Source organism: Pantherophis guttatus, chromosome 3, assembly GCF_059756535.1.
Source record: "Pantherophis guttatus breed Tessera chromosome 3, ASM5975653v1, whole genome shotgun sequence".
NCBI classification, from domain to species: Eukaryota; Metazoa; Chordata; class Lepidosauria; order Squamata; family Colubridae; genus Pantherophis; species Pantherophis guttatus.
Window position 1 is genome coordinate 36,639,148 of NC_142065.1, and position 18,567 is coordinate 36,657,714.

The following is an 18,567-nucleotide window of genomic DNA, read 5'->3' on the forward strand; positions in this document are numbered from 1 at the left end:
AAATAAATAATTTATTTTGATGGGTATACCTTCTACGATCTTATCTCAGGCCCCTTATGTTTCTAACTACTCATCTTTTGGTTTTTAAGAACACATTGTTGCAAGAATTGGAAAATACTCAAAAACAGATTGAAGAGCAGCAGCATGACAAGGTAAATGCTATTACTAAACCTTGTGTAAGAAGTACCAGACATATATATATCAGAATTACTTTTAATATATTCAAGTAACATAGTCAGAAGATATTGAATAGTCATACTGGCATGACTGATAGTTTACATAGTAATAACCAACAGTAAATGTAACTTGTATAATGAAGCACCTACTGCTTCTTTTTCTGATTAGAAAAGCATAATTTCGACCTCTATACCAGGGGTCTCCAACCTTGGCAACTTTAAGACTTGTGGACTTCAACGCTGCCTGAGGAATTCTGGAAGTTGAAGTTCACAAGTCTTAAAGTTGCCAAGGTTGGAGACCCCTGCTCTATACATATGCAAGTAAACCAAAGGTAAATTAAGTACAAAGTCATAATCTAGAAAATATATTGTTGAGCCTTCCATTCAGTAAAAATTTAGATAAACAGGTCACATATGTGAGATTTATTCTATATTTAGTTGTTGTTGTTGTTGTTGTTGTTGTTGTTGTTGTTATTATTATTATTATTATTATTATTATTATTATTATTATTATTTTGCTTTAATTTATATGCCGCCCTTCTCCGGAGACTCAGGGCGGCTTACAATGCGTTAAGCAATAGCCTTCATACTTTTGTATATTTATACAAAGTCAGCTTATTGCCCCCCACAATCTGGGTCCTCATTTTACCTACCTTTGAAAGGATGGAAGGCTGAGTCAACCTTGAGCCTGGTGAGATTTGAACTTGCAGTAATTGCAAGCAGCAGATGTTAATAATAGTGCTTTAGTCCACTGTACTACCAAGGCTCTTTGGTAGTACAGTTATAGATTCTTCTCTGAAATAATATTTTCTATCAGTCTCAGCTTTTTTGGGTAGCACTTCAGAAATGTTCCTTCTGTCTCTTTGTACTAGTATTTTTCTATTTCCTGCTTTGTTTCATTGTTATTTGCTTGTATCAGTGGTGGGTTTCAAAAAAATTTACTACTGGTTCTCTGGGTGTTGCTTGGTGGGCGTGGCATGGCTTGGTGGGCATGGCTTGGTAGGTGTGGCTTGGTGGGCATGGCAGGGGAAGGATACTGCAAAATCCCCATTTCCTCCCGATCAGCTGGGACTTGGGAGGCAGAGAATAGATGGGGGTGGGGCCAGTCAGAATTTTTACTACTGGTTCTCCGAACTGCTCAAAATTTCAATTACCAGTTCTCCAGAACTGGTCAGAACCTGCTGAAACCCACCTCTGGCTTGGCTCTGCATTTTAACTTCACAAATGCATTCATTTTGAAAATTAGTTATAATTGCCTAGAGATTGTAGAGAAACAATTTCTGCTTTTATTCTGAACAGAGGAGGCTGTCTGATGAAATTGACAGGTTGAGGCTAGAAATCGACCAGTTAAAGGCAAGAAGTGGTCCTTTACTTGACAGTGTACATACCAGGTGAGGACAGTTATTTCTTTTTTATTTTATTAACACTTTCAGAAATTAATACTTCTGTGAGGAACATCTTTATCTATGATTCTTTCTGGAATAATAATTAAATCTGCTGAAAAACCTATCCGTAGGCAGTTTCTTGCACCTTTTTGAATTTTTCCCACTGTTGGGAAAAATGTGTTCATTCAAACTTGGAAAAAAACCTTGTTATCCAATAGAAACTGTTCCCCTTTATTAAATCCAATGTTATTGTGATAGATACTGTATTATTTTTATGTCTCAGAAGTAAAAAGGCTACTTTGATTCAACTGAGTCACAAATTGTCTTTATATAAGGCAGTTCGAATTCGTATTTTCCACTTATTTAGTGGTTGCTTCACAGCAGCATGCGTTTTATGATAGTCCCTTGTACTTTTGAATTTTATTGGTAAGTTCTGAACTCATAAGTTTTTTTTTTAAATCATGACTAGAATCTTGCATACTTGAGAGAACAAAGGAATAATTCATAGTTTTACTTCTTTGTGTACTTTTCTGTTTCAAGGTGGGAAGAAAAGCTCACTTTTCCCAAAATAATTATTATGGGCAGAGGGGAAGGATTGGGTTCAGGGACAACACATCAAAGGACTCAATGCCAGTAAGCTAGTTATCTCCTCTTAAGCACCTCTCAAACTCTTTGGAACACAACAAGGAGATCAACCTCATGATGATTCATTTATTGGCAGAAAAGTGCTATTTTTTTCAATGACAAAATGTACCGTTTGCAACTCAGACTGACTCCTGGCACCTGGAAGAGGCTCTTGCCTGAAACCCTGGAGGAAAAGCTGTTGTTCTAATGAATTGGAGTCTGATTTGGTTTAAGATAGCATTCCATTCAAGATAGGAGAATGATATGTTATCATTATCAGATAAGGAAAATAAATAGTTCTTTTTGTTTTTCATTCAATAAAATTATTTTGTAAGCCTGATCAGACCTGATTACTAGTGGGAACATTATTTTATGTAAGGAGGATATTATAGATGCCACTAATTTGGGAGCCAGACTTTGAGATTTGAAAACCCTGTGAAACTTTTACTAAATTATAAAGTAACTTGTATATTAACAACAAATACATTTAGCATATATCCTTTATGTAGCTAAATAATACTTGACAAGAAGGGTGGTTTCAGTAGGGTTTGAGTAATCTCAAGAGACACAGAAGTACAAAAAGATCTCTTTTGAGCGAGGGATATTAATTAGACTGTTAAAGGAGATTTACAATAATGACTTTACATCTTGCTGTATGTTCAAAGAAGGTGTTTGACATTCTTCTGCATTTTCAGGCTGCGAAATAAGTCTAATAAAATTTAAAAGAAGGTGAAATTGGCTTGTCAGCTATCTATGCAGAATCGGGTATCATTATATCTCAACACGAAGATCACCAGGAAATTGCAAGGATAGTGGCTAGACTGGTTATTAAAAAAAAAAAAAATCCTACAAGAAAGAAGGGAGAACTTTTTGCATGTTTTAAATAAGAAAATAAATTGAATGATTAATTTTCCCATGTAATCATTATAAGGTGATCTTTACTCAGAGAAATTTTTATCCTTATCTTAAAATCTGGATAGTTGCTGTAATTTTGGGATCCAGTAGAGGGTGCATTTATATAACATGCCAACACATTAAGTAAAGCAGCCAAACACATAAAATGCAATTGCTTTGTTTAGTTTTTATTTTGCAATGTTGCTGCAAATAGGAATAGGAATTATCTCTGTATAGTGTACTGAACTCTTTTTCTCATGCCGTTTACAATTCATATGAGAATATTACTTCAATGTAATAAAATTTGTTGAAATTATTATCTGGATTGTCAACTACTGTATGTACATTTCACTTTGTAGCTGATTGTTTTAACCATTGTTGATGCTACCATACCAAATCAGACTCCAATTCATCTGTTGTAGAGACAGTATATTATGAGGCCCTCTGCCTGAGAAAAAATATGCACTCATGCTTTATTGAAAAAGAAAATGTACAGCATTTTTGTAAGCTTGCTATTTGTTTCTTAGCAAAATGTATGAAATGCAGCTCTGTATGTTTAGTCACTGTGGTCTAAAGAATATTATTTCTGCCTAAGCTTTTTGTCTGATTAATTCCTGTTTAAATAACATTGACTTTTCCCCCTTGTTTCTAATTGGAGGAAAAGCGAGACAGATATCTCTCAATTAAGCTGTCCCTTGGTTGTATAGTTGATTAGCGGGTAGCATATATACAGTTTTGAACTTAGGAATTGATCTTCTCTTTTAATCTTCCCAGTTAATAATTATTTTTGGTTCTACACTTTTTAATTATTTTTGGTTTATTTTGGTCTCTGTGCATCACATTCCATATATGGATCCTCCATCTGTGCAAAAACCCTACCAGAATGGGTGGGGGAGTAAATTACACTTTACCAATAGAAGCACTCTCATAGCCCTTTCCAGTAGCTACTCCCAACAGACACCTGCCATTTAATACTAGCATTCATTCTCTGTCTCTTTTTCTGCGCTGACCTGGCACTGGGCTGGCCATTGCTTCCTTTTTTTCATTCAAACTAAGGTGTGTGGATCAGGATTGTTCAAACTGGAACCCATTCCTATGATCTCAGAACTCTCAACTTCAGTTTATACCAGACCAAAAAGAGCCACCCATAATCAATATGCAGGGGTGGGTTCTACTTATCTTTACTACCAGGTTTGCAACCGTTTCTGACAAGCAAAGTCTATGGGAAAGCCAGATTCACTGAAAAACCATATTACTAATTTAACAACTGCAGTTTTTCACTTAACTACTGTGACAAGAAAGGTCATAAAAGGGAGCAAAATTCACTTAACAAATGTCTTAATTAGCAACAGAAATTTTGGGCTCAATTGTGATTGTAAGTCGAGGACAGGACTTACCTGTATTATAGATGGATGTCCAAGCATAAGCAAATTGCCAGAATTGTGCTGTCTTTAACCTCACCTGAAGTACTGCACACTGTCTAAGGTACACCTGATATTTTCTTTTATATGTGTTGCACAGAAAGCATGGTGAAAAAAAATGATTGCTCACCTGTGATTGTGTTCTTTGAATTGTCATTTTGCGTACACATAACCCATACACATAACCCATTTGTCTGTATAGATGCTTATTGTAGTAACTGCTTTGTTTCTAGAACTGTTGTGTTTACCTTGGGAAAATCGAAGAAACATTGGGAACCATATTGTTAGATATGCACAATGAAATAGACTTCCCATCAAAAATCTCAGCTAGAGAATATTCTAGTAGGCTTCTGTGTAGATTCAGATCTCATATCTGTGAATGGATGGATGATCCTATGAAGAGCCACAGTTACAAATAAGTAAGTTTTGTAGCAAGGGACAGCAAAAAAGACAGGATGCTTTTCTAAAACCTATTTCACATAGAAACGAATTAATATTTTAGAACATCCCATATCCAACAGCTGTTTGAATAGTATTTACCAAATTTTCTAACTTCAAATGATTATCTTTGGAGACATGCCCAAAATTATTTTAATAGCTGTACAAACTTTATAAAATTGAAATAAAAACATAAAAACACTCTCAGTTTTGGTGTTCATCAATTCCATGCTGAGTAAATTGCACATTTAGCACTCCTTTAAACACATCCTCACAAGTCCCCCAACTGTTCAGCATTGAGATTTCATATTTTGCTTGTAGTAATGTAACAAAATTTGTATGTGATGCAAAATAAAGTAGAACATTTTAAAAAAATAATATTGTTGTGTGTCATGTGATGAGACTTACTATCTATTGAATGTTATAGAAGGTTCCTTGTCAAGTATTGGCAGAGCATGAAGTTGGAAGTCACGTGTAAGAAGAAGCCAGTTGGTAGGGCTGAAAAGACTTGTATCCAGTAGAGATCACAGCTGTTGCTTTTCCTTTTGATTTTATTCTCTCCAGAATGAAATGAGGCTCTCAGAAATATGCCTTGCGATGAGAGAGTGGTTGCTGGCCTGGGAGGGAGCTTAATGTGGCATATGACAAGCTTAACAGATAAACATTTAAAAGAGAACTGAGGACTTCAGTTATATCATGGGAATCATTAATTTTAAACATGCACATATACATTATTTAAAAATAAATATTTTTAGACAGTACATTTCAAGTATGTTTTTAAATCACTGAAATCCTTTGGCACACTTTATGGATTTTCTAGGCCTGGGTTGAATTTTAAGTATCACCAATGGCTGCTTATTATTTAATATTCAAAATATTTCTGAATTTCTTTTGATATTCAGGTACAAATTCTTTAAATCTGATTATTTTTATTTTATTTTTTTATACCCACTTTTATCTTGAAATACTTACATGTTACATTCCTGTTACATTTGCGTATTTATTTATTATATTTACATACCATTAGATCTCTCTCCCTCCCTCCCTCCCTCCCTCTCTCTTTCTCTCCCTCTCCTTCTCCCTCCCTCTCTCTCTCCTTCTCTTCCGTCTCATACATAGGACCTACGTTAAGCACCAGGCCTTCTCGGTAGTGGCCCCCACGCTCTAAAATATGCTTCCTCTGGAGATCTATGTAATGCTCTTTCTCTCTTTCTCTCTGTCATAAATTGCACCAGTGAGGCTAAAACCAATTTCATTGTATACATGATGTACAATGACAATAAAGGCTATACTATCTATTAACCAAGTTTATAATTTAGTTAATTGCCCTTAATTAATTGAATCTGTTCCATTTTGGTAGGAGTTTTAAAATATGACAAATAAATAAAAAAAAACACTAGCAACTATATCCTACTGCCACTAGTTCTTCCCTTGAGTTTATTTACAGTACATTACCCTTGATAAAATTCTATTATCTCATGATTTCTCTTTCTCTATTATTTCTCATCTATAAAATGAATCTTGTGCTGAGATCCATAGAGATGTGTTCCGGCACAATCTGGATTTGTATCTATTCCATATTCTCCATAGGGCATGCCTAGCATAATCATTTTTAAAATCTAAATTAACCTGGACTTTATCATACCACAAACACTCATGCAACCGAAATGTTAGGTTGTGTCCTTCTAACTCCAAGAGCCTTCTTTTTCTCAGCAATATCCATTCTTTTATCCAAACTAAACAGCAAGCTGCAAAATATAATTTAAAATCACGTAGATTCAATCCTCCTTTCCTTTGCATTTTGTAACACCTTATATTTAAGTCATGTTTTCCCCCAGCACACAAATATAGATATATCCTTCAGCCTTCTGTTAAATGGATCATCAATTGTCAAATCAGATATTGTCTGAAACAAAAGTATCATTCTAGGCAAAACTTTCATTTTTATCACAGAAATTCCTCCAGCAATGACAGTTGCAATTTCTCCTATCTTAACTTAGCCATTGAACTCAATTCCATATTTTACCATAGTTATTTTGAAATCTTACAGTTCATATTTGACATAGTGATATTCAGACATTTTACCTTCTTAATTTTAAAACCTATTTTATTCAACAATTCTATTTGCTCTTCTATTTGTTATTATATTTATCTTCTGTTTATCAATCTTGAAACTTGTTAATGTAACCATTTTTTAAAATAGTCTATTAATGTTTCAATTCCCTTTAAAGGATCTTCCAGAACAAAAAACCAAGTTATCTGCCAAAACTCTTAACAAGTGTCTTTTAAAATCTATATTCCCACAATCTTCTCACCTTGTGTTATATCTCTATTCAATATTTCAAGAACTACAGTGTGCAACCGTATTTTGTTCCTTTTAGTATCTTACATGGTTTTGTTGATACCTCCATTAACAATTATTTGTGATTTCTGTGAAGTGTAAATTGATTTTACTCATTTTATAATGTTCAAAATTAATATCTTCCAAAATATTGAACAAGAAAGCCAGTTCAAATAATCAAAGGTCTTCTCCCCCATCTAAGAAAGTCAAGGTGGCTTGTTTTTCATTATATTGCTCTAAATATTCCAAAATGCTCAATGCATTTCTAAACATTGTCCCTTAACTGTCTTTTAGATAAAAACCCCCATTGATCCTCATGCATAAATTCTTGCAAAATTGTTTTCAGTCTTAATATCAGCCTATAGTTTTTTATTCAAGTCAAAACTGTCCCTCTTTAAATATTAGTTCTATTGCTGACCTCTTTCCAACGCTCCAACATCTTTCCTCCTGCAATTTAGAGTTCATTGTTTTTTGTAAAGGTTGTAAAATCCTTAAATCATGTATAATAAAACTTGATAATCCACCTGGCCTAGGCATTCTTCCTGGTTTAATTTTTTTTAAGTTTCAGAAATTTCCTTTATTGTTATAAGTACATTCATAACCTGTCTCTGTTCCTCTGTAATCCTCAGTAAATTTTGATTCTTTAGATATTCATCTATTTTCTCTAGAGAGACATCACTTCTTTTATAAAAATTGGAACAGTATTGATCAAATTTTGTCTGGTTACATTGTCTATTAATACAATATTCCCCTCTTGTAATTTCAGTATCATTTTCTTTTCATAATTTGTATTTCAGCCATTTCCTGATTTATTTGCAATTTTTTTTTACTTTACATAATTCATTTCATTTCTTTTACTGTTAACATAGATAACTGTTGTTTTAAAAGGTTAGTTTATTGAGAAATACTGATAGTTACCTTCTCTGGAAATTTCTTCAATTCTTTTCTTTTTATCTTATCCAAAATAGCTTGTGTTTCTAGATTATGGATTCTAAAGCTTAAGCCATCAGGTATTGCAAAATTGGTTGGACTCATAGAAAGGGGAAATTAAATACTTACCTATATATTTTTTATATCATAAAACCAACTTAACACACTCTGCTTGGTATCTTTTACTAATGCTTAATTGAGCAGTAATTGTTTAACCCCAATAGTTATTTGTGCCTGCATAGGTAATATCTTTTTTGAAAATTCCCCTGTTTTAAATAAAATAAAAAGGATTAATAATAAGTCTAAAAAATAAACCAAGCTTTGAGCACTTTTGCGTAGCTTCTTACAAGAAGGAAATAAGTGTATTTCTACATACTGTACATTAGATACTGTATTGTTGTTCAATAAAATTTTAAAGTAAAAAAGGGAGGGAGGGAGGGAGGAAGGAGAGAAAAACAATTGTGTCTCTGTTCCCTGGAGATGAGAAAGTATTCCTGAAAAAGGTCTTAATCTTCAGGACACCAAGTGTTTCCTCACTGATATTTAGCAGTACTCTACCCCACCTGCTACTTAAATTTATTCTTTAATTAATTAATTAATTAATTAATTAATTAATTAATTAATTTATTCTGAGCCACTTTGACTATATTTTTGTTTCAGGACTTAGAGTCTTGGAGATATTTGTTCAGCCCCCATTATCTAAGTCTCTGTTCAATATATCTAGATTATGATAATAAGATAAGTTTTTCGACAAAGGTTGCTTATTTGCTTATAAATGTATTAGGATTTTGGCTATTTCTTAGAAAATGTTGGTATTATTGTTGGCTTAGTCTTTGATAAGGCCTTGGAGAAACAAAGGACATATCTGCTGACATTTTCCTCAGTATTTGCCCAGCATCCTGTCCTACCTTATTTTATTTTAAATAAGTCTTTTGATTAAAACTTATCCAATGGGAAGCTGGGATGCTACAAGGCAAAGCAGCAGTCTTAAGTATAATCTATATTTCCAAAAAGACTTGATCTACACATAAAGTCAAGATAAAATTTACCTTCTCAGGACAGAATGTTCTAGGAAAAGTTCAATTTTCAAAAGTTCAACACTGAAAAGTTCAATTTTTCTACTGGATGTGGTATACAAAGATGGTCTACTAGCTTCCAGAAGTTCTTTACTGTTTCAAGAAATTTACTGTGGAGTTCTTGGTGCCTCCTGAGCTTTGTTGTTTACTTGCAGATGCTTTTCAGTACTCCGCTAGCTAGCATCCTGGAAACCACTAACCTATGCCTCTGAAAGACCCAGTCAATGCTGCTTTAAAACAGAACATCCATAGATAATGAAATAGTCTGGTTCTTTATTTTCCTTTGGTATGTCGATGGGGGTCATACTCATCATGGCAATCTTTGTGTAAGAATATCTATAGCATAGTTACAACTGCTCTAGAAATGTTTATTAGCCCCAAATTTTCACACCAGCCAGAAAAAATAAAGGACCCATCCTATCCTGTGATTTTCAATGCATAATCTCTGACAATATGTCTGTATTTTAGGATATTGATAGAAGATAAAAAATACCATATTGGATGTCTTTAAATTAAGGATATCTCTATAGAAAGCTAAACTTTAAGCAATACAACTTCCATTATTTCTTTAAAATAAATATTTTTTTCCCATTTTAATTTTTAATAGGTCCCTTGTTGGAAGTACTCCTGATCTCAGATATCCCCTGAGTACTATGGTCCATCCATCCACGGACCCCTTTGCAACACCTTCTAGTCTTCATCGGGCACCAAAGAGCCGTTTTGTAGCTCTGCAGGAAGAACCCTCCAAGGTAAAACTCCTGATGTTTGCCTTGCTGCAAACCAATCTCTAGGGGGCAGCTCCAGTTACATCTTGGAGTGCACCATAAAATCTTTGTATTGGCAACAGCTGCAACAGCTGTTTTGTGTTTTTAAAATAGAGGGGGGGCACAATGGCCTTTCGCTTGGCAGTGACAGCTGCAAACCTAAACCCCTCTAAAGGAAAGAGACTCCCTGTTGTGCAGAAAGGCTACTTCACTGGATGGTGGCCAGGACAATACTTATGGGATGGGCTTATACAGAAGAAGGTGGTAAGATGAAATTTCAAAGGATCTTTGCAATACTGTGAAATCTGGAAAACAAAGAAAGAGCTCTTAGCTTTTGTATTTCAATACTTGGTTGGGATGCGGTGTTGCTATTTATTTTCTCATATTTTATTTTGTAATTATTTTCACCACCCATGTTGGAAATTTGAGCTAGCCATGTATATATTTTTTAAAAAATTTTCGGGGATCAGTGAACTGCTCAAATAAGTATTATTTATTTTGGGTAAAATGATATATTGAAATAAATAGATATCTTTTCTGTGTGCTTCTTTGAAACTACAATTTTGAAATTAATTATATTTCTGCCTATTTTTTAATCATGTAATTAAGTCATTCCTCAATCCAATGCACTCAGTATCATAGCAAATGTATTAACAATTCTTTTTATTAAGAAAATATTTTTCATGGAACTCAAGACACCAGTACATACATAGATAGATAGATACATACATACATAAATTAAATAAATATATTTCCAAACTGCTTCCCATAAATCTTGAGAGTTGAAAGGGTCAAATCAGCTGCAGAATAAAGGGTAATAAACTTCTTAAATTCTAATATAAATATTAAAATTCTGTATAGGGCCTGCAACTCCCATATAAAATCAAGACAGCTGTAAAGTTAATAAAGGATCACTACCTGCTTTTTGAGATAAACTAGGTCAAGAAATAAATGCCACATAATAATTACTGTAATAATTACAGTATTACTGAATTAATATTGTTATAGGGTATAATAACAGAATCTTGAAAGCCTGACAGAGGTTTTCGCTCTCTTCTCTTACACTAAGGAGGATCAAGGCAAGGCAAATTCTGAGTTTGTCGCTACTCTGTTCTATCTATCCAGGCTAAGTTGATGTTTACACAAAGGTTTGAATTCCTTCTTCAAGGAATCTTCTCAGAGTGCCGTCGGTCAAACAATGTCGACTGGCGGCCCCCAGGGGGAGAGCCTTCTCTGTGGGGGCACCTGCCATCTGGAACGAGCTCCCCGCGGAGATACGGAGGATCCCGGATCTGTGCACTTTCCGCCGCGCCCTCAAAACACTCTTATTCCAGCAGGCTGGTCTGGCCTAACCTCCCTTTTTAATTGTTTTTTAATTGGTTTTATAATTGGGGTGTTTTAAATCTGGCCAATGTATTTAATGTATTTTAAAGGGTTTTTAACGTTTGTATTATGTATATTTTACTTTCTGTCTGTTCACCGCCCTGAGTCCTTCGGGAGTAGGGCAGTATATAAATTTAATTATAAATAAATAAATAAATAAGGCCACCTCCATACTCCTCCACAATCACTTTACTATGAACCATTACTGTATCCACCCAGGTTTTTGAGTATCAACTTCAATCATTCCCAGCCTATAAAGCGTATTGTAAGAGATTTGTTTATTATTAAATTTATTTGCTGCATATTTAGCCACAGGCAACTCTGAGTGGTTTAGCAATAAACCATGAAAAAAACATATATTTCTAATAACACAAATTATTATTAAAAGTAGGAAGGGAGGGAGCAAAATGCATGGTGGGGGGGAGATGGTCCATCAACCACCTTCAGCATGATACTCCCCCATTGGGGGCCCAAGCCAACTGGCAGAGCCAGGTCTTCAGGCTCTTTGCCTGAAGGTCAGGAGGGTGGGATCATATCTCACCCTAGGGAGCAAAATGTTCCAGAAGGCAGGAGGCATGGCAGAGAAGTTTCTTCTCCTGGACCCCATCAGCCAGAATTCCTTGATCAATGGGATTTACAGTATCCCTCCTCTCCCAGCACTGGTGGGGCAGGCCAGTCCTATTGGGGTGAGATAGTTCCTCAGGTAATTTGGACCTCATGCCATGCAAAGCTTTAAAGGTGATCCCACAAACCTTGAATTGCTCCTGGAAGCAAATTGACAACCAGTGCAGCTTGTGGAAGAGTGGTGAAACATGGACCACTGCGGGGACCCAAAGATTGCCCATGATGCCAGTTGTAGATTCTGAATGCTCTTCAAGGTTAGCCCCATATAGCACTTATTGTCACGAGGTAGGCTATAATAGCAACTCTAAGTTGTGTCTAGTCAGAGTCATCCTTCATTTTACTGCAATGGTGTGCTAGCATCTCTTAACCCTTTCCAGAACCTGCCATTCCCCTGTGAACCATGGGGAAAGTCAGGTGTGATGGATCTGGAGATGCGCAATCTTGTCCAGTCCCTAGCTGCCCTTTGATTCCAGGATGTTACCAAGGCTTTGGCAGAACTGTGCCGCAAAGTCTCTGAGATATCTCACAGTACCCTCTGAAACTCAATCGAGTCCATCAGTCTCTGGAGGTGAACCTCTCAAATGGACCTGGCCTCCCTGTGGAGGGGGCGACATAAAAAAGTCTCAAGGACACCAGGGCGTGATATGACCATTGCAGGAGGGATAATATTAGATTTGATCTTCTTTTTGGAGCAGTGGCAATGCGATCTCTTCAGATTATGTTGCCATTGCTCCAAAAAGAAGATCAAATCTGGTCTGTTACCACTGTCCTGAGTCAGACCTGAAATGATCTGGGATAAGCCCATGGCCTTCATAATGGTCATATGTTCCTAAGCCGCTTTTGAGGCCGAACCCAGGGATGGCAGATTGAAGTCCCCCCAAACCATAAGTCTGGAGAACAGAGCCCTGAGATGGCCTCTAGCATCTCAGGTTGTAAAATAAGCAATCTGGAACATCTGGAGTGGATGAAATTGCTCACCCAGAATCTAAACTCATTATTTTAAGAACCGAGATTCTTGGTTGAATCAGCTGAAAGTCAAAGTAATCTGCTTGTTAACCTGATAATTTAATATTTTCTTGTCTAAATTGCTGAGGGGTATTATTTTGCTGTTTGTATATCTATAGCATTATAAATACAACTTTATGCTTTTTAAAGTGTTTGCATAAAACACTTAAGCCAGGAGACCCTGTTCCAAGGACCGGCACCAGTCCGTTTGCACTGGGCAGCACAAACAAACGAAGCCCCATCTGCAGGATGCAGGCAGTATGCAAAACCACGTCCCCTCTAGTCCGCAAAAAAACCTCTCTCCACAGAACTGGTCCCTGGTGCCCAAAGGTTTGGGGGCTGATGACTTAAACCACTAAAATTAATGTTGCACAATATAGCTTATTATGAGTAAAATGCAGCTGTTTTACTAAGCCAGAATCTGTGCCCCAACCTGTACTCAAATATCTGAAGCATTGAAGAATTATTGAAATCCCCCCACCCTTTTGTTTCTTTCCTGGCTTTATGTCTGTGTACATGACCATTCTTTAACAGAATAACTGAGTTGGAAGGGACCTTGGAGGTCTTCTAGTCCAATCCCTGTTCAAGCAGGAAACACTATGCCATTTCAGACAAATTGTTATCCAGTCCCTTCTTAAAAACCTTCAGTGTTTTTAACCCACAACTTTTGGAGGCAAAAATTCTTAACAAGCAGTCAAGCCATGTTCATAAGGCTTGGAAGAGATAAACTAGGGAATGAGTAATGTGGAAATTACATCTCTGGCACAGGCTTGCTCTTTTGCTTGGCAACAAGATGAAGGCCTGCACTGTATGCTATGCATTCCTTTCAAATGCAGGAGATTCTCAAAGAACTAAATCTATCTTCTGAAGGCCCTGTTCTCAGCAGAATTTTCTTGTTTGCTTAGGTGAAACATTGGAATCATTTAAATTACATACATAACAATCCATCATGTCAAACAGACATTTCAGCAAGATGGTGAAATTGGTATTGCAATTATGTGGGAATCATACCTTACGTAGGATACCTTATGATTTTTTGTGTCCAGGATTGGGAGCATGGTCAAACAAGTGGCATCCTGAGTACTTCAGCTCACAGTTTTGATAGTGACCCGGAGATTTCGGATGTTGATGAGGATGACCAAGAGACAGTCTTCAGCTCTATGGACATGCTGTCTCCCAGTGGGCACTCTGATGCCCAGACTCTTGCCATGATGCTGCAGGAACAACTGGATGCCATCAACGAGGAGATTAGGTATCTACATCAGGTGTATATATTCTGTATATTTTAGCTGATTTTGTATGTGTCCAAGGACTGGATACAAAAGTGTGAGATTTGTCTCCAAGAAATAAATTAGGAAGACATTGTCTGGATTGATACTTCCAAATGTTTGCATGTAGATGATAAGGAATTCTGTGAGCGGTAATGAAATGTTTGAGAGAAAATATATGAGCAGTTTGATTGGACTGCCCCCAGAAATAGCACATTTATTTATCTCTAATACCATCTCTCCAAAGATCTCGGTCTGGGTAACACAATGCAAAATCTATACTTTCTGTAATAAATGAAGAGTATTAAGTGTGTAATTTTAGTTTCTTTCATTGCTAAAAAAAAATGTTGCTGGAGGAACAGACCAAGAGGGGATATTTTATGGAAAATCGTTTGAAGTGTGTGTTGTTGCTGTGCTTTGTTAATTTGTCCTGTCTATGTTCATATCTATCTATGTAGATTGTGTATTCCTGCTGGGACACAGCCATAAGCCCTGCAACACATTTTTTCTAAATCAGCACACTCATTCTCAAAAGCATATGTCTTCATTTTGCTTAAGCTATGAAAAGGGAGGGAGGGAGGGAGGAAGGAAGGAAGGAAGGAAGGAAGGAAGGAAGGAAGGAAGGAAGGAAGGAAGGAAGGAAGGCAGGCAGGCAGGCAGGCAGGCAGGCAGGCAGAGAGGTGGTCTCCATTTCACCTATACCCAAATACTTCAGCACCAGAGAGATTTCTTTGGGGAAAAATGGATAGTGTCAGTAAAGTGAAAAGGCTGTCATCAGGGATGTGAAAGAGTATAGTAGATTGTCAGAGAAGGTTGAGAGACTACCACTTAGAAGAACCTGCAAATCCAATCTAATGGTGTATGTATTTGGCAGCAGGCCTCATTATACAGGCATATTGGCAATAGCTGTGGTGATGTTTAGCCAGGAATTAAGATCTGCCCAGCTCCTACTGGATGCTTTTAGCTGCAGGTATATATGCTATCCTGTATGCTTGCTGAGCATCACCCTTCATGGCCAGTTGGTTTGTGTAGCTTGGTTGACATGACAACCGGTTTCCACAGGCAGCTGCCTGTTTTCATGCCTGGCTGGTGCTTTCTGAAATGTAAATCAGCTCTTACATGTATTCCTGTATTCACCATTCCTGTAAAATTGTGCTAGACCTGCTCAAAAACGTATCGAGTACTTGGGTGAAAATATATGTAAGTGTGTGTGTATTTGAGCGCATTAGGAACAGTGTTATACAGTGATCTTCACAGCTAACTGTAAGAAAAGGATATGTTGTTATGAGTGCAACAGAACAGGTTTCAGTTGAGACTATTTCGGTGTTCCATTCTGCTTTTGTTCACCATGCCATTGACTTGTCAGCTGGTTTCTTGAGGTTCTTTGACATGCCTATGCACATATACATACACTTACACACATCACTCTCCCAGAACTAGGCAGCTGTTTAGATCTAGCCCAGGTAACAACCAGGGGTGAAATGCTACCGGTTAGCTTCGGTTCGGGCGAACGGGTAGTGATAAAAACTACCGGTTCGGGCAAACCAATAGTAAAAAAAAGCTATGGGTTCGTTCGAACCGGTAGTTAAAAAAAGCTACCGGTTCCTCTGAATGGGTATTTCCGATGATCAGCTGTGCTATGCAGTTTAGCTTTGCTAGAAAGCAGGAAATCCTGTGGCACAGCTGACCCCCCCCCCCCACTGTTCTATTTACCTTCCAAAGCCTTCTTTTGGCATGTACTATGCATCCGCACACAGCATGCATTTGGCACACACCGCGCATGCACGAACAGCAAACCGGTTCAGATTTCACCACTGGTAACAACCTATTGTTGCGGAGTATCTTTCTGCTGGACACCTATTATTTAGGCAACTTGAAGGATGGTACAGAATGTTTATTTTGTTTTAAATATGACCATTAAACGTCTTCATGGTTATAATAGTTTTGGGTGAAAGAAGTGGGCCTGGTCTTTACTTGGTAGGTTCCTATGACCAATTCTATTGCATCACAGTCTTGAGGAGACCAATTAATGGTTGCTTTCCCTATTCAACAGGTGGAACAGAAATTTTGGTGGGGGAGGAAGTGTCTTGTTCCATATTCAACCTGTAAGGGCAGCATTGCTTACTAGCGTAATTATAAGGGGAAAGGGAGACTTGTTCCTGGAAAAAAGCTAATTAGGCTGGAATACATTTTGCCACCCCAGAAATTGGAAGAAAGCACATTAAATATGAGTAGATAGTAGGGAAAAATATTAAATGCATTCTGGGTGGCTCCCATTTTAATAGCATTTTGGAGGTCCTTGAAAATCTGGTATTGGACAAAATGATAAATCTAAACAACAACAGAACTCACCCCAGCTACCTGAGTTCTGCTGTTTGCTGGGTTTACCATCTTGTGTTTTATTTGCTTGTATTTATTTATTTATTTATTTTTTGCTGATGGTGTTTTTGAATTGTATTGTATTTTATCTTCTTTCTTATGTTATGAGGTAATAGAGTTTAATGATACCAAATCAATTAAATTAAAATGGTTGTCTGGATGAGCTCTTAGTTCAGTTGCCTCAGACCCATGGGTTGTTCCAAGAGGACAGTTAGAGCATGATGGAGCGTGGTCCACAATTACTGATTGTTTCATGAATAAATGTTAGTTTTAATTGTTAATTGTCATGAGTCCTTGTGGAGTATAGAGATACAAACATAAAAACAATAAATGAATAAATAAGGTGAATCAACATGGTACGAAATAGGTATATCTTATCCCAGATGAATCTACTACCAAGTCAGGTAGAAGTTAATGAGCAATTTTATTTCTGTCACAACCTCAATCTTATAGTTGAAAGTCCATCACAAACATTTTTTGGCTCTACTGCCTGCAAGAGGTTTTTTTTTTTTAAACTAATGACAAATCTGATTTAACAAAGGTTTGCCTAATGTGTGCAATGACATACAGGAAACAAATCATATGATTGTCTTAATTTTGTAATGGAAATTACATTACATTAATGTAGTAATAAAGTTATACTGATGATTTTCCAGAAAATAAAATATAGCCATAGATTAAAATACAAGGAGATTCAATATGTGGAGTCATTTGACCACATCACAGTTTTGAGCTATTAAAAAAAAGTTGACTTTTCAAGCATTTTGGATTCTGAGAACATAGAAAACGTGGACTATAAGTAAGGAGTGCATCAGAACAGTTTTAGGTTGTATGGATAAATATTTCAAAATATTATTTTAAAAATGAGCTCTTGTATCCGTTTGAATAAACCCAACTACTACTTAGATGGTTCCAGTTTCTTTTGGTGTAGTATATAAGCATGTTATACCGAATTGCTCTGTGAACTAGAATTGTGTTTAACATACAAATCTTGAATGCTTCTATCTGTCCCTCCTTATGAAAAATAGTAAAATCCCAGTTGAGATTAAATTATTTTATGTATTTTTATGTTATGTTTTGTTTTGTTTTGTTTTGTCTTGTCTTGTCTTGTCTTGTCTTGTCTTGTCTTGTCTTGTCTTGTCTTGTCTTGTCTTGTCTTGTCTTGTCTTGTCTTGTCTTGTCTTGTCTTGTCTTGTCTTGTCTTGTCTTGTCTTGTCTTGTCTTGTCTTGTCTTGTCTTGTCTTGTCTTGGTTGTTTTGTTTTGTTTTGTTTTGTTTTGTTTGTCAAACATGTACAAGATAGCAACATAAACAGAGCAAGTAAGTACAGATGAATGGGGATAGTAAGACAGGGACGGTAGGCACGCAGTTGCGCTTATGCACGTCCCCTTTACGGACCTCTTAGGAATGGGGTGAGGTCCACGGTAGACAGCTTGAGGTTGAAGCTGAGAGGGTTTGAGGCTGTAACAACGGAGTCACATAGAGCATTCATTCAAATTATGATCTGGTCTAGAATGATCCAGGAGGAGAAAGAATCAACTGAGCTGCGGGCTGAACAGTTGGAGAGCCGTGTCACCAGTGGTAGCATGGAAGCCCTAAATCTGACCCAGTTACGCAAGAGAGCATCCATTCCCACATCTTTAACTGCCCTGTCTCTGGCAAGCTCATCTCCTCCTGTCAGTGGGCGTTCTACTCCAAAACTCACCTCTCGCAGCACAGCTCAGGACCTTGATCGGATATGCAGTATGACCCTGGTAAGAGTTGAAAAATAAATAAATAATAAAAAGTGTGTTCCACTGGGAAGTGGGATTTTTGGTGGTATGCTATGCTGCCATTATGTTCTATAATGGTCAGCTGTAT

At 36.7% G+C, this 18,567-nt stretch overlaps 1 protein-coding gene across 6 annotated transcripts in view; it reads left to right on the forward strand.

Moving 5' to 3' along the window:
* PPFIA4 (PPFI scaffold protein A4) overlaps nt 1–18,567 on the forward strand; it is a 105,024-nt gene that overhangs the window by 63,246 nt on the left and 23,211 nt on the right. For all 6 annotated transcript variants that reach the window (XM_034414165.3, XM_034414169.3, XM_087889296.1 and 3 more), the window contains exons 12-16: nt 90–152; nt 1,476–1,567; nt 9,893–10,034; nt 14,108–14,313; nt 18,221–18,461. In XM_034414165.3, coding sequence (XP_034270056.1) covers nt 90–152; nt 1,476–1,567; nt 9,893–10,034; nt 14,108–14,313; nt 18,221–18,461 — 744 coding nt within the window. The remainder of the gene's footprint in view (nt 1–89; nt 153–1,475; nt 1,568–9,892; nt 10,035–14,107; nt 14,314–18,220; nt 18,462–18,567) is intronic.